Below are 24,797 nucleotides of genomic sequence, written 5' to 3'. Positions count from 1 at the left end.
AGAGAGAGAGAGAATGTTTGTGTGTGAGAGAGAGAGAGAGTGTGTGTGTGTGTGTGTGTGTGTGTGTGTGTGTGTGTGTGTGTGTGTGTGTGTGTGTGTGTGTGTGTGTGTGTGTGTGTGTGTGTGAGAGAGAGAGAGAGTGTGAGAGAGAGAAAATTAAGGTAATATTTTGCATGAACATTACTGAGTGGAATGGAGGCAAACTAAAGAAGCTTGAAAAACTTAAATTAAATAACTTGACTAACTAATAACACCAGAACCTTTAAATTAAATTGGTTAAAATTAATTAACAGTGTAGAGGACAAAGCAAATTAAGTTTACAAAACCACTTAATTAAATGCGTTGCTAAACTTGGGTTTGTCTTACTATAAGTGTCTTGTGTGAACTCAGTGGCTGAGTTAGAATTTCTTTAAAAAACATGCAAATTGCTATTTTAGGTTTTTGTTTTGTTTTTAAACTGAGCAAATAATTTGTTTTAGAGTGTGGAATACTCCAAAGAATATTTCACTTCTGTGAACTGATCCTCATAACGTGTAAAGTGAAATCAAAATACCAGCATGGCTGCAGCTTTGAACACTGTTACAAACAGCCCCGGCCTCCCCTATTACCATTATAACTGGTCTGTTGTCCCAATAAAGATCACAGCTTTGACCCCTAAAACAAACAAAAAAAAAATCACTCATTCCTTTTATCTTAAATTTTCATCCTCGTTTCCACACCAGGAGCAACATTCGGGAATAAATCCGAGCAGCTCGTCAGCTCACCTGAGCTGAAGTGGATCCAGAGGAGTCAGTCTGCAGCTGGCAGAGGTGGATGCGCTCCTTTCCACCCCGCAGTAAAGAGCGCAGATCAGCAGCCTCCGTGACGTGTGCGCGCTGACAGTGTGAATGAAGCCTGACACGGTTAATAACGAGTCAGACAAACGTCTCTCCTCCAACCGGGATGTGCAATTGTCATTAAACCACGAGAAAGATCTGATGTGCGCCCCTCCATGCGCCTCCAAAAGGATCCCCGCCAAACTTTGGTGTCATTGATTTGATTAGTTTAAACCTCCGAAGAGTTCTTCAACTTACTCCAGCAAAACACACGGAGACAAAATAAAAATAAATAAATATAACCCGAACGTCGTCGTCACCATCATCTCTTCTTGACTGACTGACAGCAGCAGCTGCAGCGTCACGTGTATCACTGACTGTAACAATCTAACGTTCCCGCATTTTTGTAGCAAGGGCTAAAATTCCGGCGCACCAAAGCCATTAATTTTGTCAATGTTGATTTGCCAAATATTTATTAATTTTCCCTAGCAACTACATACAATTGGTTATTTCGATGCACTTCAAGGGCGCTTGAATCAATCAATCAATCAATCAATTTTATTATATAGCGCCAAATCACAACAAACAGTTGCCCCAAGGCGCTTTATATTGTAAGGCAAGGCCATACAATAATTATGTAAAACCCCAACGGTCAAAATGACCCCCTGTGAGCAAGCACTTGGCTACAGTGGGAAGGAAAAACTCCCTTTTAACAGGAAGAAACCTCCAGCAGAACCAGGCTCAGGGAGGGGCAGTCCTCTGCTGGGACTGGTTGGGGCTGAGGGAGAGAACCAGGAAAAAGACATGCTGTGGAGGGGAGCAGAGATCGATCACTAATGATTAAATGCAGAGTGGTGCATACAGAGCAAAAAGAGAAAGAAACAGTGCATCATGGGAACCCCCCAGCAGTCTACGTCTATAGCAGCATAACTAAGGGATGGTTCAGGGTCACCTGATCCAGCCCTAACTATAAGCTTTAGCAAAAAGGAAAGTTTTAAGCCTAATCTTAAAAGTAGAGAGGGTGTCTGTCTCCCTGATCTGAATTGGGAGCTGGTTCCACAGGAGAGGAGCCTGAAAGCTGAAGGCTCTGCCTCCCATTCTACTCTTACAAACCCTAGGAACTACAAGTAAGCCTGCAGTCTGAGAGCGAAGCGCTCTATTGGGGTGATATGGTACTACGAGGTCCCTAAGATAAGATGGGACCTGATTATTCAAACCTTATAAGTAAGAAGAAGAATTTTAAATTCTATTCTAGAATTAACAGGAAGCCAATGAAGAGAGGCCAATATGGGTGAGATATGCTCTCTCCTTCTAGTCCCCGTCAGTACTCTAGCTGCAGCATTTTGAATTAACTGAAGGCTTTTTAAGGAACTTTTAGGACAACCTGATAATAATGAATTACAATAGTCCAGCCTAGAGGAAATAAATGCATGAATTAGTTTTTCAGCATCACTCTGAGACAAGACCTTTCTGATTTTAGAGATATTGCGTAAATGCAAAAAAGCAGTCCTACATATTTGTTTAATATGCGCTTTGAATGACATATCCTGATCAAAAATGACTCCAAGATTTCTCACAGTATTACTAGAGGTCAGGGTAATGCCATCCACAGTAAGGATCTGGTTAGACACCATGTTTCTAAGATTTGTGAATGAGCGCCCAAGACGAGGAATGATACGTTCTCTGCTTCTGTCGGTGGAAATGCACTGTTAAATGAGAGTCAGTTGGAGGAAGTGTTGTTTTAATCATTCATATTACATGTAGGCACATACTATTAAGTAAAACTGACATTGATAATACTTTTTAAACATATATATTATGACTTTTCCCCTCCACATCTAGGAGGGCAGCGCCCGAGCGCCCCCTATGGGCCAGCCGCCACTGCAGATGACGTCACGCCGCCTTTCTTTACTCCGAATGGCAGTCACCTCGTGCTTCCCAGCATCCCTCACGCAGACTGGGGGAAGTCTTTAATTTCTCCCCTTCAGGGGTCGAAAATCTAGATTGTTTCTAGACAGTGCAAATTTTGATCATATGGCATTATATTGTGATTGCCTTATTTAAGTGCTAAGGAATAAAATGACAGTGGTGATAAAGAAAACTCTTATGAGTTAAATCCTAAAAAAAACCTTACAGCTTTCATGTATATATCCATCCATTTTCTATACCCGCTTACACCAACTAAGAGTCACAGGGAGCTGGAGCCTATCCCAGCAGTCACAGGGTGAGAGACGGGGTATACCCTGGACAGGAGGCCAATCTGTCACAGGGCCACATAAAGACAAACAAACATTCACACCCACATGCTCTCCTACGGCCAATTTAAAGTTTCCAATTCACCTAACCTGTGTATCTGTGGATGTGGGAGGAAGCCGGGGCACCTGGAGGGAACCCACACACACACGGAGAACATGCAAACTCCACACAGAAAGGGCAGGAATCAATCTCGCAACCTTCTTGCTGTGAGGCATCAGTGCTAACCACTAAACCACTATGCCACCCTTTAAGATATATATTTTAGTAAATTTATTCTCATACTCACTCACTCATCTTCAACTGCTTAGTCCAATTAAGGGTCGCGGGGGACTGGAGCCTATCCCAGCAGTCATAGGGCGTTAGGTGGGGTCCACCAATAGCTAACTATTTAGTAATTGTCTTTAGTCATAGTATTTATGAAATGAAAGTTGCCAGTGTTAACATGAAAACTTGCTAGCTTCACATAATACAATGATAACGGGCTTCATGTAACATGAGTTGCTAACAAGCTAACGCTAGCAAGAGCTGAGTGCCTCCACTGTGAGCAACAGGATTTATAATGTACTTATAAACATATTTAAGTTATAATTTTGCTTATAAAATCTTACTGCACATCTTCAGCTAATTTACAGGCTTGAAAAAAAAAATGACAATCTAACTATATGTGTTTTTGTTTTTTTTTAGCTTTTCACCAGAGAGACAGACTGACTCATTAACAGAAACACAGGTTTCAGCCTTAGAGAATTATGGCATTGATTCCATATTTTGTTTGTACTTTTGTTGCCCATCCCTCTTACTTTATTCAGGTCTGGGAGGATGCATTGGTGGCATGTATCACCCCATCCACCACACTACAAAACAACCTTTGAATGGGAACCATCCAGGCAGACAACTGGTGCATCATCACCTCTCAACTGTAATCATCTATCTGTCACAGCCATGTGAAGTGTGGGTGTCTCAGTTCATTGTTTATTTGTATTTATTTAAAACCAAGACCTCATTGCTGATACCCGGATACCCCCTATGTCTAGGACTCCCTCTAAGCAGGACACCAGTCCATCGCAGGTTACTTCCCCAACCAAGGCCTGGGTGATCTGAGAGAGTGCAGATAACGTGCCATGTGCAAGGACACAGTCTGGAAGTATGACGAGGAATCAAACCCAGGTGTAGATATTGGTTGATCAACTCTTAGCTGACTGATCTACCTGCTCTTCGGTACACTATTAACATGTGCTGGGTGGGGGGGGAGGAATAATTAACCAATACACACTGAAAATTGATTTCAGAGTAAAAGATATGACTGCATCTACTATGATCAATGGCTCAATTTTACTGATAAATGGATTACATTTCTATAGCCTCGGACTCAGGTGATCCTTCCACCATCCCCAACTCACTGGATCTGCTCACATTGCTCCCCAGACTCAGGATGTTTTGTTATTGTATATGGTGTTGCCCCCAGTGGTGAACAATTGCTGCTGCACAGTAGCTAAAACCTGAAGATTGCTTTTTTTTTGATGATATGTTTTTGAATGTCAGCAGTGCCACATGTGGCTTCCCCTAACTTATCAGGCAAAATTAATGTCTGCATTGTATCAGATTTGCATAATATTGCACCCATTCTCATCAATTCAAATCACACCAGAACAAATCCTTCTAAAATACATATTATCATTCCTGAGTCATATCATAGCCCATCTATCTCGATGAGTATCATATCATTTTATAAGGGAGACATGCATACCCCCAATATACCCAGAACATAATCCTGATGTGCTGGAATCACAGTAAACCTCCATGAATCTCTGAAACCATTTCTGTTGCCGTGAGTTTATAGCATGTGCCAATCCATCACACACATGACTGAATCTGAGAGACTAACAATCAACTGTGCTTTTGTGACCTCTTAATCAGCTCAAGAAGCATGAAAGGCATCGGAGGAGGTGATGCAGATCCTATATGTGCACGTAATAGTGTGCTCTAACAGTATGATAGTTATTACCCGAGGCTGTCAAATATGGCCATCGGATATTGTGAAGACTTTGCATCCATCCGTCCGTCCATGTGTCTGTCCGTCTGTCTGTCCTCAGCATAAGTCCAATCCTACTACCGCCAGACTCTTGAAATTCACAGGGAACATTTTCGGGGCACAGACTCTGGACAAGTTCAACGATGGCTAACCTTTATGTATTTTAAGAGGTTAAAAAGTCACATTCTGTATCAAGCTGATCTGTTTTGTTTTTGAGTGACTCAGGTGACACCCAATCAGAGTAGAGCTGAACCGTGATGTCAGTCACTGGTCTCTTCAAGACTGCTTAGTTTTGTGTGTTTAGATACATGTTTCTCATATATTATGTAAAAGCTAGCAAGAAATAAACACTTCTAAAACTGAAATTGCTGTTTTTGGAACCGAATAACACCTCTGAACGTATGTACAAGACATTTTACCGAAGTTAGCATGGTGGCATCACTTGCTGGTGTAGCTACTTGCTAACAGCTTTGTTTCTGGTATATTATGTAAAAGCTAGCAAGGAAAAAACACTTCTAAAATGGAAAATGCTGTTTTTGTAACCTGATAACACCTAGAGTCACTGACAAGACATTTTGCATATGTTAGCTTGCACGCTAACTTTCACGAACTCAAAGCTAACTTCCTATGGAGTTAAATTTGTCTCATTAACAACTGCAAATTATAAAGAACACAATGCTCATACGGCCGAGGGTATTTTAGCATTGCATTATATTTTTATGATACAGACAGTATGGTAGTCGTAGTAGACAAGTATGTCAGACATTGGTAATGCAGCAACAGTTTGCAGATATCCAGAAAAGTGTTTTTCAGAGTATAGTAATGTTATTTCATGACATTTTATTTATGTCATCATGATGTCACTTATACAACATTATGGCAAATGTAATATAAGCTTTGCATCACATCGTTAGCCTGTTTGGTACAGAGGTATCCTGAAAACTGTGGAGGGGCAGGAGGGGGGTTGGACTATATTTTTGAAGGCCTTGACCTTTGAGCATCTGCTCCAAATCATCTAGCAACACTCGTCCAAGGAATATCTTTGCCAAGTCTGGGGAGTTATTTTGTGCACAGACATGCTTGAGTAACTGTAATGCTCTGCTGCATCGGTGGCCTGCAGGGTAAAAATGTAGTTTTTCATTAATTTCTACAACATTTTATCCTGTTGTCTATTTCAGGTCGGGCCTCTTTAAGAAAATTCATGTGTTTTCAAATATGTTTTCGTAAGTCCCAAATGGGAAAAAAAAAATTGGACCGCTGTCCTCTGTGCTTATGTCCATCTGACCTGAACTCGGGCTTCTGTCAGTTTGGCCCTCTGAGCCAGCTCCTCTCGTGTGTAGATGTCAGGGTAGTGCGTGCGTTCGAAGGCCCTCTCCAGCTCCTCCAGTTGCTCTGCGGTGAAGGTGGTCCGACTACGCCGCTGCTTCCTCTTCAGAGGCAGGCCCGGCTCTGAGTCCACATCAGAGGCCTCATCTGAGTGACTTGCTGGAAAAGCAAAACAGAGTGTCCCTTTGGCTGCAAACTTTGGAAAAGTAGAGTCAAACTCATACAGAATGGAAACACTGACAACAATTCTGGGATACAATAGACAGATCTGAGACAGTAGATCATGCTGAGTGCCACACGTGATACAGAGCCGCTTTAGATCGAGTCCCCCCTGAAGTAATCAGTGGTTCCTGCATGGCTGCTTGAACATGGATTAAAGCAGGATGGATCCCTCCAGGGCACATATTCCCAGGAACACTGCGTCTCCCAGTCTTAGCCATGCTGCGCTCTGTGTTGATATGGCACATAGCAGACGGCAGGCAGGTGCTTTGTAATCTGTTTGTTCAGTGGAGGGCAGGAGAGAGAGAGGCTGGGTATCTGAAGACATCTATTGGGATCTAATTCAGCAGAAGAAGGGAGTCAATGAAGCCTTGGGAATCATGCTGAAGGACCGTCACTGCTTTTGGGGGAGGTTACCATATATTAAATAATGATTAGCCTCCAGAAACTAGCGTGACAGTCTGCTATTGTCTACGGCTACATGTCGGCGTTGCCCCATCTCTTTCTCAGTCATACACACACAAACATGCATCTGCCACGTCTAAGCTGTGGGCTTTCACTCAGTGAAATTGGTCTATGACAATGTTTTGAACCCAGAGGGAGAGAAAGAGTCGGAATGCTCTCCCAAATCCAGCCCAGGGGACCTCCTAAATCTTTACTTCACTATGAGGAGGGTTCACTGCACCTTTTTCGACACTGAGGCTACGCCACAAACACCTATTCAGACGAAGAAACAAGTGAAACAGGATAAAAGCACAGAGACAGGTGTGAGCAAGAGAAAGAGGACTCAAGCTTGTCTGTTGGTCCAGACTCTTCAGATTTAAAGATTTAATTAAAAAGTGCCAAGTCAGACATGGATGCGGTGGGTGGCGGGGGGCAGACGGGTGAGGGTTGGGTGGGTTGGGGGGGTCTCCCTCTGCCTCTGGAGTCTCCGGAGCCAAGCAGGAAATGTTTGTGCCGGTTGCCAGTGTGTGTCTGCCCAGGCATTACACACGGATTTTGTCTCGGGGAATGCTGCAGCACTCCGTACCGCCGGCATATCAGATTTGGACACTGAGAAGAGCTCTTTATTACATTTGAACTGAGGGCGCCATGCTGGCATAAAGGCTCACAGGGAATTGGCTGGACGCTCACATTCTCCTGGACTGAGTTTGGGATGTGGTTTGTTTAGGTAAGGATGTGGCTGGAGACCAGTTGGAGCAAATTTTATAGGACAAGAGGCATAACAGGAAGGCCCACACACCAAGGAAATAAAACTGGATACTTTTCTAACTAGAACAGCACTCAGAGAACATATATATATATCCACCAACAAACCAAAACTTATCTGTTCTTCCATATGAGCACTTTACATATGTTGATTTATATATATATATATATATATAACCACTTTCCTTCAACCCTGGTAAAAAGATGAGGTATGGGCCAAGGAGGAACCCATGAACTTTTAGAAGGGATCTCATTAAGGGAGGTAGAGCTGGGATTTTTTTTTCTTTCTTTTTCACTTTCTTTAACATTGCGAGAATTTTTAAATGACAAATTCCTGGATCCGACCCCTTAATCAGATCCACTCCAACAGTTAATGGTTTCCTCCTTGTCCCATTCTCCATCCTTCCACCAAGTTTCCAGTAAATTGTTTTCAGAATTTTTGCTTAACCCTGCTAAAAGGTGAACAGCACTGAAAACATGATGTCTTTGGTGGCAAAAAACATTTTTAATCCATGGGACAAGCAGATTTTTGGTACCATTTAAGGGGACAAATTAACACTTTCAATCCAGCCTTGGTATGCCTGGTAGGGGATCGGTGAAGGATTACAGAGGGGTCAACATTTAACAATGCTCCAGTCATATTGAAAAGTACCACATTATTTGTCTGATCACAGAGATTCCAAAAAGGTATAATCTATGACTGAATGTTATGGAGTTATGAGGTAACATCACCAAAAATAAAAAATAAAAAATGGTGATAAAGGAATTGCAGTTTGTACAGGGGTCAAAAGTAAAAGTTGCTCTAAATTTCACTGAAGCAATTTTTTGGCTAAGCCAATATGGTTTTAAGGAATAATTCCACCATCTGTTATGGGGGATATATATGTCGTAGAGTCTAATGGACTGTTGACCTTCTTTGACCATTCGAGACCAAGCATTCAGTATAGTCCAAACCATCGGATTTATGGTTCCTATAATCTTGACCCCTGTACAAACTGAAATGAGCTTTGTCACCATTTCTGCTGTTTTTACCCCATAACTCCATAATATCGAGTTAGAGATAGTCCAAACTACACCTTTTGGGAATCTTCACAAGATAATTACTGTGGCATACTTTTCACTATGATGAAATGTTGACCAATCTGTAGTCTGCCATTGACGATTGCAGAAAAGAAAGTAACTGGGAAAAAAGTATCACTGTATTGTGGCAATGGAGCATATTGGTGCGTTGACTTTGTGACATAGTGTAAAACACTATGATGGGTGTTTTACTGATTAAGAAATTGATGGCATTCTAACCCCTAACCTAACCATAACCCTAAAGACCTTCCATGTAAATAATGATGTGAAAATAAACATTTATATAGTAATTAAATCCCGATATTACTTTCTTTCCTATTACTTTTTTTCCTAGCCAAACCTGTTACTTTTTGTCCGTAACTTTTTTCCTGTTCTTTGTTTCTCTTCACCACCATTGAGCAATACCTGGCTATAGCTACCACCCTGGAATGGCTAACATACATTTTTGTGTCATGAAGTATTTATATAAGACTTTCACAATCCATTTTTTGGATGAGTTCATTCATCAGCACATTAGCAGCGCCTAAAGAATGGGCGAACTAAGAGAGGAACAATGCAATTAACACTTGAAAGACAGAAGAACAAAGAAAGAAGAACCAGGGAAGCAACGATGGCACAGAAATGAAAAGATCTCGAAGGAGAACTCATAAAACTCCTCAGACGAGAAAGTTCCCTGTTGGCAGAGTGGGGGTGGACCTGTCCTTGTCTTTCCTCCCTGTTTTCATTTTTAGTGTTTACACAGAAAACACTCCGTCACAGGCTCTCCGTTAATGGCAGATGACAGTGTTGCTTTTGTCATCCTCTGCTTTGCTCTTTCTCTATTTCTCTCTTCCTCTCTCACTTTTTCTTGTGGAAGTGAAGTGGCCAACCCTTTGTATCTTAGCAGGGAAAAGCCTGTGGCAGGCCTCTATTGGACCGATTACCACGCTCCATCTGTAGGAGCCATCAGGGACGCCCGGGCCCGCATTCAGGGGCCTGTCACCTGCCCAGCAGGGGTGTAAGGGGGGTCTGTAGGGTGAGATGGGGGCTATAGAGCCAGGGGCTGAGTGGGGGAATGAAGGGAGGGCACAATGAGGTCCAGAGAAGGGCCAATGGGGACTGTGGAGAGGCACAGCAGGGGAGCAGCCCTTCATCCCCTCCCTCCATAGCCTGAGGGACACAGAGATGGGGGATGGGGGAGCTGAAGGGAGAGGAGATGGGAGGTTGAAGCCACCTGAAGAAGATGCAGGAGAATGGGACGTCGGGTGTGAGAAAGCATTGCGCCTCTCAGTCTTAAAAGAGGACTGTACCCTTCCAACTCATCCTCACTTCACATTCTCTGAACCCGCGTGGTTTGGACGTCTTTGGATGAGCTTACTTCTCCACTGTGGATCACGTTGGAGAAGAAGCCGACTCAGAACGGCTCGTTCCCACACATTCTCTTCAACAAACAGCAGAAGAGGATACGAAACACACAAAGGGAGGCCTCGACCTCCTTACTTAAACACCCAAATCAAATTTTACGCTGCAGCTAAAGCAACTGGGAAGCTGAAAATACTCTATAGCCGCTCACGGCTTGGCTTTGGCACTGACAAGAATCTAAATAGAAAGGTAAATTATTATCCCTCAAATTGGGGCTGATGCAGAATGATTGATAAAACAGATATTTCAAAATTAAGAGCGAGTTAATAAGGCGGTAATGTAGATGGTGAGATGGATAGCGGAGCATTTGTTCAATGCAGATCAGAGTGCAGCAGTATGTGGATAAGTGAGGCTTCAACAAGTGGATTCAACAGGTTACTTTCCCTAATGAGATGCGCTAATAAAACAATAAATACATTAAGCAAATGCATAAGGTTCTAACACCAAAGGGGAATGGTGACCAGAACCATTTATCAATCAAGAGAGAAGATCGACAGGCAGGGAAGACAAACCAGAGGATCTCACAGATGTGAACCTGAAGAATGTCCAGTTCTATTAGCTTCACCTGCAGCTGCCGTGCTTCTAGCAGGCAAAGAGGAAAAAAAAAACAAAAATTCAATGGAAGATTCCAACCAAGAGAATAAAGGCTGCTCTTGTTTACTGGGTCGACTACGTTGGCCAGGACTGGCCTCGTCGAGCTATTTATCCCCCTCCCGCCCCTGCAAGAGATGCTAATATGAAGAGACATGCACAGGCACACACATCCATGCATGTGCACGCACGTGCACAGAAATTCACACATGCCCCTGAATGAAAGCGGCATGCAAAAGTTGGAAATAGTTGCATAAAATGACAATCAAAAATGTTGGAAAAAACCAAAAAGGGGGTAAAACCTGCAGAAAACAGAAAAAGAGGGGAAGGAAAGAGTTAAAAAAAGGAGAGAATTCAAGCATATGGGGTAGTTTACAGCCTTGTCGTGTAGGGGCTGGATAGCTCTTCCTCCAAAAGCTCTTGAGAGAAAGTAATTGAGTTGGGTGACATGTGTTCGCTGCGCAAAACAAAGGGCAGAAGAGACAAATGAACTAGTTATTTGCTGAGGGAAGTAGATTTGGTCCTTTCAGACGGGCGGTACAGAGCCGAGCTCGAGCGGACCACTGAATAAAATAGTGACTTGCCACACAGAGGCCGAGCGAGCAGATGCACCAGGGGCAAAGAATAGTTAACTGACAGCTTATGGGCTCAGCTGGGGTTAACAGTTAAGGAGAAAAAATGGGAATGAGTAGGCTGCTCACTTGACTTGCTAAAAAGCCCCCAGGAACCCGCAGCTGCCTGGGAAAGAGGGCTGGGGGGGTTATAGATAGAAAAAGAGCGGGATAAAGAAAGAGAGACATGGTGATATGATGGTCAAGGGGGAAAAATGGTGGAGTGAATGAACACAAGAGGTTTGGCACTTCGCCGACAAAGAAATACCCAGCGATATGACGTTGAAAGATGTAGCTGTCTCATATCGGCGAAGTGACAAAAAAAAGACAAAAATGGTCCTGCGCGGCTATTATGTACGCACAGTGTGCGGTGGTTATTATTTAGTTCCACTGGGGTGCAGTTAGGTGACAGTTTCACGGTGGCATCACCCCTCCTCCTCCTCCTCCACCACCAGAGGCAGCGATAACCCAGTGGCACAGGATGCACGCGAGGACGCCGCAAAGGGGCCAGTCAAGCCGCACGTTCCAGTCAAATGGACACCGGCCCGGGACAAATTCACCACAGCTCGGCCTCCTTCATGAAAAGAACAAAAAAAAAAACTGAGGCAAACAAAGCAAAGCATTCCGTGCAAAATAACAGACAACAGCTGAAAGTCTGTGCCCTGTAATCTGCGGCTTTGTCATATTAATTGATAAAAATGTTGTGGTGCAGAAGCGGAAACTTGTTTTCGTAAGATGGCCCATCAGTTGTCATCTTTCCCCAAACATTATTCTAACCTCTCTTCCAGGGGAGTGATAGTTTTAACAGGCAACTGACCCAAGGTTAGCCCCTGACCTTTTTCACAGCTACCGGTGCACACGGTGCTTGCGGCGGACGGCCTCAGCTCTGACCCCACAACAGAACCTCACAGAGAGAGCAGCCGTCTTCACGTGCAACACTTTCTCCTACTTTCCACACACTCTCTCACGTTTCCTTTTAACATCTATGTTAAACTCATCCCTTAAAGTTTTTTTTTCCTACTAGATTACTTTGTTTGGACTTGGATGAAAGGACATTAATCAGAACAGCGGCAGAGCTGCGCCGGCAGGTCCATAATGTGCAATGTGCCGAACCAAACAGCACCACAAAAACGGAGGCTAAACAAAGTTAAGTGATTGACAACGCTGTCTGGCTTTACTCAATTAACCATCCCATTGTGCTCCTCTTTGCAGAGTCCTCTTGGCCCCAACCCTTTTCTCTTCACACTCCTTTATCCTCCCCATCACAGAGTTTTGCTTGGCTAATACTTCCAAGGAAATAGAGAGCTCTTTTTCGAGTGGGGCTCCTCTCCTTGACCTTCTGATGCTCATTGCTTCTCTTTCAGTCACTTCACATGTGACTCCAGGGTTAGTGGGGAGAATGTGGAGAGTACATCAGCGCTAAGAGGCCGGCTCAGGGCAGGACCCCGGCCCATTACTTCAAAGTTGGCCTGCATTCATTAATTGTCCTTTGAATTAATATTGGAGGATCACAATGTGGGTGCCAACAGAGAAAGAGGCTTTAATGAAGCATAGAGTCTGCATTCAGTTGCAGATCAGCCAGTGTGGGTTTTGTCTTTTTTTTTTTTTTTTTTTTTTTGAGAAAAAGAGTCCACTTATCTTTCCACCTATCTATCCATCTATCTGAATTTGATCTAGTTTTCCCACAACAGTCTGCTTGGGCGAATCAAATTAAAGGGGTCATATTATGCAGAATCAATTTATGTTTACTTTTGACAGGTAAATATTATTGGGATTCATATGAAATATTCTGAAAATCCCACAATTCAATGACTGTACATGTAGCAAGTATCCTGCCGTGAGTATAATTTTAGCCAGAAAGGCCTCATTTTTTATTTTTGTGACAGACATAACAGAAGTTCATATTTGGACTCCGGCAGGACATAAAATACCTAAATCATTTGCGGTGGAGAAACAGAACACTGACTTCCATCACTGAAGGGAGGGGGCGTGGCTAGGAGCAGGTCCTTTCCATTTAAAGAAATGGGCAAGTTAATAGATTTTGTCTCAGACAAAATGGTTGTTTGTAAGGACTGTAGGATATAAGGTAGGAAAAAGGAACCTACAAAAAGTAATAGTGGAAGTAACAGTTTAAGGGAACCATACATTGTTAAAAAAAAATAATAATAATAAAATAAAAATAAAAAGATGTTTTGAGAAAAAAATAACCAGCAAAGACATTTTTCCCTAGTTTAATTAATTTAAAAATATTAGCAAGAACTTGTGTTTTAATGTAATTCTGTACAGTCGATTTCCTGGACCTTTTTAAATTTTTGCCAATTTTTTTGCAGCGTAATCCCAATACCGAACTGATAATTCCATAACACCTTATACATTTATTCTTTCATCCATTCCTTTGGTATTTGCTACTATTTGTTTTATTTTCTGAGGAAAATCTTTTTTCCATTACTTTGCCCCATTACCTTTTTTTCTGAGCAAAATCTGTTTTGCTTTTTCATATTTTGATATTTTCTCAAAAGAAAAACTGCTACTTTTTGTCTTTCTTTTTCCCATTACTTTTTAGAGCCAAAATCAATTACTTTTTCTTCGTTTATTTGTTTGTTTTTCATTGCTTATTTGCAAGCAAAATCTGTTACTGTTTCCTCTGATTTTTTTTTTTTCCCCGTTGCTTCTTCCTTTGCTAAATCTCTTACTTTTGGTCTGAGACCTTTTTTGTTACTTGTAAATTGCATGGCCTTAGTGTGTCTAAGTTATTTTTGGTCGAAAACTTTAATATGATTTCAGAATACCTGGTGACCGATATTAGCCTGTTGGAAAAATGTATGATATGACCTCATTCTCCATTTATTAGTAACCCTGTAAACCATCTCAAAACAGAATTAGATCCACATATAAAAATTTTCTATTCCTCAGCACTGGAGAAAAATGAAAATGTGGCTGAAATAAACATTCCACTGGATGAACTGAGGCCTTCTGACTCCTGTGGCTAAAAAAAAAATAAAACTCCTCTAAACTTACAATTACGCCTCATTCACTGTGGAAATGCACCATCTTCTTAACAAACACAAAAGTCATAGAAATTAACTTGTTTCTCTGTACACCGCGGCTCAGTGCACTCCGTGTGTGACAGAAATGTTTATACTCTCAAATGTCTCGTGTAAATACTGAATCAGTGTCAGAGTAAACAAAATATCATCATCTCACCATGTCCCTGAAGCAAAATACACATTTCAAAATCTTTAAAATCACACCTGGCCATGTGCTCTTCAAATATGATTTTTTTTTTCTTCTGCTTTTCATATATGCACTCCTTCAAATCCACAGGGAGCCAGTTTATTTACACAAACAAAGTCCCACTTGGCCTCCTTCGACAAAAGCAGCTAAATCTTTCATGTTTTGTCAGCACTTGCTTCCTCCTGTCCCTCTGGCTACGTGCCTGCCTCCGCACAATAGAGGCAGGAGAATGGCAGCAGATTGTTGGAATGCACCTCAATGAAACCAATTATTACATGTTGACTGCGTTCACCATGGCACATTTGAAAGAACTGGCCTCATTCAATTTGGCACCACGGGATTCCCTTGAAAGAAAACTTATCCCTTTGACTGTTTGTATTTCTGAGCTTTCTTTTTCTTCTCCTTCTTTCTCCCTTTTGCCCCCTGGACACCATCACCGGATTCTGTGAGAGCTGCTCTTTCATGATTTTGGATACTTTTAATTGGCTAAATGAGGCTAAAGTTCTAAGAGTAACAAGGTGAGGACAGAATGCAAACAATTAACTCAGTGTCAATGCGGCAGGAAATTATTCTTCAGCTATTAATCTCAATATTTTCAACACTGGCTCCCTAATTGGGGAAACTCACTAGAATTACTTAAATTAATTAATTTTACTCTTCGCATTTGCTTCAAACATCCTTTTCCCACATTATTCCAAACACTTGGTAATGTTAGGGCTGCTCGGTGTACTTTATCCCGCAAACCGCGGCCCTTTTCCCAGACAAATAAATCTAAATGAGTCAGCTTTGATCTTAGCACTTAAGGAAAGCCAACAATAGTGGTAGATGAGAAAGGGGCAGAGAGCAACAGGCCTCTCTCTGCCACAACAATAGCCTCTGCAAACACCTACTTAATCAATATTTGGCCAGAAGACACTCTCTGAGTCCCCAAAGCAGCCTTTTCACATTCTAATGAAGAGCTATAAAAGAGAAAAACAACATCTACTTCCACATAGAGAATACTACTGTCCTGTATGTCAATAAGGAGCACTGCTTTAATGTCACCTATCAAGAAATTCTTCAAATTTCAAGTTGTCTATTTTCTTTTCTTGTCAAATAAATATCGAAAAATGCACTTTTTCCTCTTACTTTTGTTTGTCATATTTCATCAACCATCCTCCACATACTAAAACTTGGAGAGCACAACCAATAAAGGTGCAAATTCGATTTGGATAACTAGTAAATCCCCAAATTAACCCGTGCAACCTGCACTCAGATGAAAAGATGTTTGCTCCTGATGTTTTCAGTAGTTGCAGAAGTCAGCTATACCTGGTCAGTGTGTTGGTGATTTGCGCAAAAGGGGAGGACTTTCCTTAAGATAAGAGTGAAGAGAAATAAATGGTTTGGGTTTAATCTAGTAGAGAAGGGTGTTTTCCGCAATGCGCACAGTGCATTACGCTCAATGTGCAAAGACAGCTACAAAAGAAGCCGTGCGTAAAGCGGTACCGGTCCGTTAAATTACGCAGTAAGTTTAGTCTCCGTATGGGGGGGACATGATTTTATTTTAAAGTGCAGTTTCAAAGTGCTGTATGACTCTCTTCTCTCCCCTGTCCGATGTTCATGGACAATAAATGGAAGCAGGTTGGCTAAAAACGACTGCGCGTCATCGCATATGGTTAAAACTGCACCAAAAAAACTTGTTTTTTTTTTTTGTTTTTGTTTTTTCCTTTTGCGGTAACGTTCTTCAGACCTCAACAGGTAGCAAAATCAGCAGGTGTTGTCTATTTTTGCGCAACATCTTTTTTTCCCTCCCAAACTGTAAATAGCGGGAAAGGAGGAAAAAAAACGCCAAACATAGTTTTCTGAGCAGTCTATAACGGTCTCCTTGAATAATTCATCGCTCATTGCGGGTTCATAATGTCTGCTCGCAGTCTTTTGTCAATGCAGAGTTTTCTCCCTTTCTTTGGCCCGTTTGAAAGGCCCTGGCGTCTTTTTGTACACCACTGAGCCGCTCACTGGAGTTTGGCTTTTGTGCACGTCAAACTGAGGTGTGAGTCTCAATGGACTCTGTCTGCTTTGTCCCCTAAAGTTCATCCTCAAGGGCCCGATTATTTGGAGAGAAAAAAAATTCTCAGGCTTAGATAAATGTTTGATTTAATGTTCTCTGCGTGTTTATTGAAAATCAGAGGCATATCATCATCATCATCATCATCATCATTATTATTATTATTATTATTATTACATGACACTGTTGTTGACGCACATATTTCATAGTAAAATCTTTTACACTTCTTTTTTGGAGTGTACTTACATCTATCTCCCAGAATGCCATCGATGCTGTGCTTTGTTTGGGGTTCACTGTCTTCCATCTCCCTCTTCACAGTTTCATCCTCCTCCTCATCATCTTCACCCCCTCCGCCAAACTTCGAACGCATGATCCGACTGATGGCACTCACTTGAAAAAAAAAAATACATATCGAAGAAAGAAAGTTTTTAAAAATACATATTTTATAATAAGTATTGGTTTGCTTTTAATTTAACTAAAAAAATAAGTTGAAACTGTTTGCATAAATATTTGAAGAGGCACTAACAAATATTTTTAAGTTACTTAAAAAAGAATGTTCCTTTAACTTAAAAATAGTTTAAACTGATTGCATAAATATTTGAAGAGGTACTAACAAATATTTTTAAGTTACTTAAAAAAGAATGTTCCTTTAACTTGGAAAAAACTAGTTGAAACTGATTGCATAAATATTTGAAGAGGCACTAACAGATATTTTTAAGTTACTTAAAAAAGAATGTTCCTTTAACTTAAAAATAGTTTAAACTGATTGCATAAATATTTGAAGAGGTACTAACAAATATTTTTAAGTTACTTAAAAAAGAATGTTCCTTTAACTTGGAAAAAACTAGTTGAAACTGATTGCATAAATATTTGAAGAGGCACTAACAGATATTTTTAAGTTACTTAAAAAAGAATGTTCCTTTAACTTAAAAATAGTTTAAACTGATTGCATAAATATTTGAAGAGGTACTAACAAATATTTTTAAGTTACTTAAAAAAGAATGTTCCTTTAACTTGGAAAAAAACTAGTTGAAACTGATTGCATAAATATTTGAAGAGGCACTAACAAATATTTTTCATTTACTTAAAAAAGAATGTTCCTTTCAACTTAAAAATATTTGAAACTGGTTGCATAAATATTTGAAGAGGTACTAAGAAATATTTTTCAGTTACTGAAAAAACAATGTTCCTTTAACTTAAAAAAAACTAGTTTAAACTGATTGCATAAAGAATATTCTTTTTATCTTAAGGAGTTGTTGCAATTGAAATCTTGATGTAATAAGTTTAAACTTTTTTAAAAGTTAGTTAAATTAACTTATCTACTTTTACAGTGTCACCAATAAAATCAGGTTAATGCCAACAAATTGCTTTGGATTTTTTTTTTTCAATAAGTATTCCAAAGTCATTTTCACACTGTTGCCATATGTTTTCCTACCTGACGGAACGTTGTTCCTATCACAGATCCCATCTTTCAACAATTTGTCCCTGATTTCCCAGCTGAACATTCCCGGGTTGTCTCTCTTGTAATCTTCTATTTTCTTATCCACTTCTGGAGACGCGCTTTGCTTTGATGGGAAAGGGATTAGAAAATGACATTTATTATAAATATTATTGCTTTTTCATTGTTCTTAGAATGTTTGAAATTTAAAACCAGCATGAACCTACAAAATCAATTTTCCATAACGAACATTATGCGAGAGAAGTCAGTTGTAGTGAATTTGACGTTTGAGTCAGTGTTATTTTCAATAAGAAACAAGAACTGTCAAATTCAGTGATTATTTTGCTTCTTTAAAAAACAAACAAAAAAAGTTGCAGCTGTAAAAACTTCTATCCACAGTTAAAACCTATATTTTACTTAAATGAAATTAAAGTAATTGCGTATTAAATGTACATTTGTTTGCCGAGACTCCTTAGAAGGTCTCACCTTGGGTTTGCTGCCTCCGATGGCCCCCGGCCTGATGGATCCTGTCTCCTGGTACCGGCACAGGATTTTGGACACGCACCCGTGGGACACCCGGAGCTGACGGCTGATGACGCACGGACGGATACCATGGTGAGCCATCTCCACGATTTTATGGCGGATGTGGTTGGGAAGAGGTCTGCCGTTTATGAAGACACCGCCGAGCTGGTTGACCCGACCCTGTCCTAACGGCGTGGACACTGACAGGAGCGCACCCACAAATCACCATAAAGTTTTATTAAACACTTTCTCAAAAATATATACATATATAATAATAAGCCTGCAAATATATATATAAGTATATATTTATTTTAAATGTGAAGAATTGGCGTGATAATCCGCCAAAATGCACATTTTTCATCTTTTAAAGATGAAAGTTGAAAAGTTGTGTTTGGCATTTATTCAGGCATTTTTACGCGTAATAAAAATAAGTTGCTATTCTACAAAAATTCTTTAATATTTTCTTGCATTTTTGCACAGAAATTATAAATTATAAAATGGCATGTTGTGCTTGAAAATATATTGGATGCTGCAGTATTAATTATTTACACCTTAAAACTCATCAGGGCCAAACAAGGCTCTGCTTCATGTTTCCTGTTTTCCTGCAGCCTGATTGTGGTTTTACCTTCCAGAGAGTAACCTCCCCGCGGGTAGTTTTGGTGAGGACTTGGGCGCATCATCCTCGTCAAACCTCCTGTCAGCGCTGTCATCTCTCCTGCCTCCCAATCAGCGCAAAAAAAAAAAAAAAAAACTGCGCCGATCTCCTGGAGCAGTTTGCGTTTTGAGATGATGAGGCTTTTGGAGGTACAGAGAGGAGCAACAGGTTGTCTCGCTGGGAGACAAAAGTGACTCCGTCGGAGCTGTCGGAGGCCAGCTGCAGTCACAGTGCGCGTTTCGAAGAGTCCCACGAGCATTGACAGGATGCGGTGAAGTCAAACATTTTATCTGCGCTCTCTGTTCGCTCTGACTCCGCGCTGCGACTGCTGATTGGTTTAAGACCCGGACGTCCAGGGGCCAGAGGCGCCGTGTGATTGGACAGCATCTGGGGCGACCTCAGGAGGTCAACTTGTCGCGTCACAAACAACTTTTCACACATGTGCACAACTTTAAATAAAGCAAATTAAACACGCGCACGAGAGAAGAGATGATTGACAGACTTAGACTTTAATCACCTCTTAAAAAAGAAAAAAAAAGTTATTTTTAATAACTGCATCACTCAGGAGAAGTGACCAAATGTTTTAAAATGCACAGTAAATGTGGATGAACAACAAAACGTCTATTATTATTATTGTTGTTGTTATAATTATTTATTGTAGTAGTTGTCATAGTAGTAGTAGTATAACTAATTAAGAAATGAGTGTCTGTCGTTTAATGTTGTTGCTGTTTAATCTAATCTATAATAAATAAATAGGCGAGTTTGACCATTGTTTGCATTATTAATAGTAGTATTATAAATGAATAATTAAGAAATCAATGGCCACCAAGCAGTAGTGCTGTAGCAGTAGTCATGGTAAGGAATAAATAATTAACACATTATTTTTATTGTTGTTGTTGCTAAATGTAATCTATAAGCAGTGAAAAGTTGCCTTTAATAAGCATTTGGTTTTTATTATTAGTATTATAAATAAATAAGAAATCAATGCCTGTTTATTAATGTAATTATAATATTATTATTATTATTAGTAGTAGTAGTAGTAGTATTGTTGTTGCTGTTGTTAGTGTTGTGAAATGTAATCTATAACAGATGAGCAGCCGCCTCCGTTGAACATTTAATTTTCATTAGTTGTGTTATTAATAAATAAATTCATGTCTATTATTATTATTATTATTATTATTATTATTATTATTATTATTATGCTCATTTGTCATGTATTACTAGATTGTAACTATTCTGGAGTAAGTAGGATTAAGTGTAAGTGGTACAGTAGTAGTAATCACGCTGTAGTTCTTTACATTAATCACGTTCAATTTTACACAACAGCAGCAACACACAAGATGAACAACTGCACTCGGGAGCATTTGCACAATTATGGAAAAAAGATTAAATTTATTGGTGCACATACATAATGGCTTCATATATATATACGTATATATATATATATATATATATATATATATATATATATATATATATATATATATATATATATATATATATAGCAGCGTTTGTCAGGATGCTGCAGGGTTGTGTGGCACAGCAAAAAAAAAAAACACATTATTTGCAACCTGTTGCAAACATTTGAACACATTAATCTCACACACACTGTGGAATGATGGAGGGTGTAGTCGCTCCACCGGTCGATGGAGGAGGACGCGCAAACGTAGGTGAGGGAGAAGGAGGAGAGAAAGAGATGATCCCCCACCCCCACCCCGACACAAACCCCACTGTCATGTCACAGTTGCAGTTATTTAACAATAGAAGCTGCGTGGAGCCACACGGCGGTGTAACACACGCGTGCAAATATTCCATTAGACACACACAACCACATGAGGATCATCTGACTTTCCAGAGTTGTGATAATTACGATAATTAGGCGCGTTTAATCGAAACATTTTCTTTCCCCCCCCCCCCCCCCCCCACACACACACACACACACTCCCTCAGGGATATGACTATGTGCTGGCCTTTGTCGCCCACATGATCCGTGTGTGTGTGTGAGCGCGCGCGCCTGTATGTGACCTCAGTGAGCTCCGATCGCGCGCAACAAGTTTCAACTCCGAAATGATGTAAAAATGCGAGCAAATGGAATTTTTTTTTTCTGCATGTTCTCCTGTGTCATTTGTCCTCCTGTGTCATTTGTCCTCGATCTCTTTTTATTCCTCCCTGGAGTCAGACATTCACGTGGGGGGTGGGGTGGGGGTGGGGTGGGGGGGGGGGCGCACGGAACATGTGGGAACATTATACGTCCATAAAAACAGGAATGACGAGAAACAAAGTTAAGATACTAAAGTCTGGCTATCATGAAAAGGATATTGGATCTACCATGTCAAATCAATTCGAAGGGGAGAGCTGAGTCAGAAATGTGCTGCGGTGGTCGACAAAAAAACACCAGAAATAACCAAAAAAAAAAAAAAACGTCTTCGGAAAGAATCAGTGTCGCGTCTGCAGAAGCAAAACACACAAGATCTCTCACATCTTGGAAATTAAAAAAAAATAAAAAATACTAATAATTTTCTGTACCTTCCCCCGGAGATCAGGCCTGATCAGGCACGGGTGAGTGTGACGTGGACGGCGGTGTTATACAGTGATAAGCGTGTCCCCCGGGGTTCCCCACGCACCCACTTACAAGGCCGCGTGACGGGACGAATGTCACACATACACACGGGCAATGTGAGTTTTCAGAAAATCACACCAGCAAATATATGTTTCCCAAGGAGGTTTTGATAAGGTGCCAAAAACTTCTAATACTATGCAGCTGTATGACTTTTTGAACCAAATTACAGCAATTGTTTTTTTTTTTTTTTTTTTTTTTTTTTTTGGTCTGGTATTTCTGAAAGTGAAATTTTTATATATATATTAGCCGCACTGCATACTGTTTCAATCATTTTTTATTTTAATTTTGATAATTATGGCCTACAGTTCCAAAAAGAAAAAAAATAGAAATTGCACATCTCAAAATATTAGATTATTACATATGATCATTTTTTTAAAAGGATTTATAATACAGAAATGTCAACCCTTAAAAATATTGTCATGTGCTCAGTACTTTGTTGGGGCTTCATTGGAGGCGATCAGCCTGTGGTACGGCTGAGGTGTTATGGAAGCCCTGGCTGCTTTGATAAAGGCCTTCAGCTTGTCTGTATTGTCAGCAAATGGGTGCATGAAGTGCTCCAAATACTCTCACTGGACAGCTGCATCAACTTTGGACTTGATAAAACAGTGCACCAACACCAGTAGACGCCATAGTTCTCTAGATCATCACTGACTGTGGAAACTTTCCACTGGGCTTCAAGCACCTTGGCTTTTGTGTCTCTTCACTCTTCCTCCAGTCTCTGGCACCTTGATTTCCAAATGAAATGCAAAATTTACTTTAATCTGAAAAGAGGACTTTGGACCACTGAGCAACAGTCCAGTTCCTTTTCTCCTTAGCCCAGGTAAGGGGCTTCTGGTATTGTCTCTGGTTCAGGAGTGGCTTGACACATAGAGAATGTGACGCATAACCCATTTCATCGACAGGTCTGTACATGGTGGTTCTTGATGCACTCACTCCAACCTCAGTCCACTCCTTTGAAAGCACACCAAGTTCTTTAATTGGTTTTGCTTGACAATCTTCTGAAAGGCTGCGGTCATCCCTGTTGTTTGTCCATCTTTTCCGACCACATTTTCCCCTTCCAGTCAACCTTCCATGAATATTCTTTGATAGTACATTCTGTGAACAGTCAGTCCTTTCAGCACTGACCTTCTGTGGCTTACCCTCAGTGTGGAGGGCGTCAATGAGTTTCATCTGGGCAACTGTCAAGTCAGCAATTTTCTCCATGATTGTGGTTTTGTGTACTAACCAGACTGAGAGATTCATGATATTTATACTGCATAAATAGTGAGTTACTCAAAGTTCAAATGATATATTTAACATTTTGATATAAATATATCATTTCAACTTTGAGTAAATCACAGCCTCAGGGTGTTTCAGAGTAAATATATATATATATATATATATATATATATATATATATATATATATATATATATAAAGAAAGAGAGAGAGAGAATAAAACCAATGTCAAAATACTTGAAAAAAGTCATTTGAACAATTGTTTCAAGAAGTGATTCATTCATTTGAAATGTTTAAACACAAAATGAAAGTTGTTTTATAAAATTATTCAGCATTATCCCAAATGTCATAGTTGCATGAAAAGCTATTAAACTTTTTATATACATGCAATATTAAATAAAACAACTGCTTCAAGAAACAAGTTCTGATTCAAAATGCTCTGAACCTCATAATGTTACCATCTAGATAGTAAAGATGGTTTTGTTGAACAACTGATTTACTGTAATGCTTAAAAAATGAAACAACTGCTTAGAAAATGATTCCCCATTCTGAAACAAAAACGAAACAACTGAATCAACAAAACTGGTTTAACATGCCTTAACAGTTTATTTAGAAAATGACTCCTCCTTTTGAAACATTGAACAATTACTTCAAAAATGATCCATACTTTTAAAATACTAGTAAAAACAAAACATTTGTTTCAGAAAATGATTCACCATCTTGAAACGTTAAATGAAGCAATTAATTCAAAATATAATTGACTGTTTTGAGATGCTCAAAACACTATATTATGACATTTAGTGGACAATGGGACCCCTGTAAAGGAAAGTGGTGGTTACATCTCTGTGCAGAAAAAAAGACTGTACAACATGACATCAGTTTTCATTAGCACCAAACACATAATATTATGTAAATGCTAACCGAGAAATTAAGATGTTTAAATAAGCAAATGGTGTCTGAGCTCCTGTTTCATTACGTATGTTTGATGTTTCCTGTTTTTCGATAATTTTATGGCCATTGGGGAAGACTTAAACAGTAAGTTAGATAATAACAATAATAATAATAATAATAATAATAATAATAATAATAATGTGGGAAACGTAGTGCTCTAATTATGGTAATTACAGCCTCAGGGTGTTATAACTACAAGCTGCAGTGTGCTTGTGATGTGTTTGATGTTATCATATGACTTGTGACCCTTTAGAGGGAGTCAAACTGAGTGTAGTTATCATGACAAAGGTGCACCCAGGTGAGTGACAGAAAACAAAAGGACAAGTTAAGCATTTGTTAAATATGCAGCCTCAGTTTGTGTCTTGCCATGGGAAAACCAAAAACATAATAATTAATGTTTCTGTGATTGGTAATGTAATTAGGCCACTGAGATTTTTATCTATACAATACACTTCTACTTTCCTGGTGTCTTTTTGATCATCTGCTGGTGTTTCCACCTGAAAGCTGGTTCACATCAGTGATGCATACATTGAGCAATATTAATTATTTTTCAAATGACTGACTTTGTTACTCTGGTT

General features: G+C 40.0%; 1 protein-coding gene across 1 annotated transcript in view; it reads right to left on the bottom strand.

The window, feature by feature from the left end:
• pax3a (paired box 3a) overlaps positions 1–19,490 on the bottom strand; it is a 34,619-nt gene extending 15,129 nt beyond the window's left edge. Inside the window, exons 1-5 of the mRNA XM_034183659.1 lie at positions 19,401–19,490; positions 18,740–18,975; positions 18,251–18,380; positions 17,062–17,205; positions 6,386–6,585 (exon numbers count right to left, since the gene is read on the bottom strand). Coding sequence (XP_034039550.1) covers positions 6,386–6,585; positions 17,062–17,205; positions 18,251–18,380; positions 18,740–18,975; positions 19,401–19,485 — 795 coding nt within the window. The 5' untranslated portion in view covers positions 19,486–19,490. The remainder of the gene's footprint in view (positions 1–6,385; positions 6,586–17,061; positions 17,206–18,250; positions 18,381–18,739; positions 18,976–19,400) is intronic.
• Positions 19,491–24,797: the final 5,307 nt, after the last annotated feature.

This window comes from Thalassophryne amazonica, chromosome 12, assembly GCF_902500255.1.
Source record: "Thalassophryne amazonica chromosome 12, fThaAma1.1, whole genome shotgun sequence".
Classification (NCBI taxonomy): Eukaryota; Metazoa; Chordata; class Actinopteri; order Batrachoidiformes; family Batrachoididae; genus Thalassophryne; species Thalassophryne amazonica.
The sequence above is the reverse complement of the archived record's forward strand: the minus strand, read 5'-3'. Positions and strand labels throughout refer to the sequence as shown.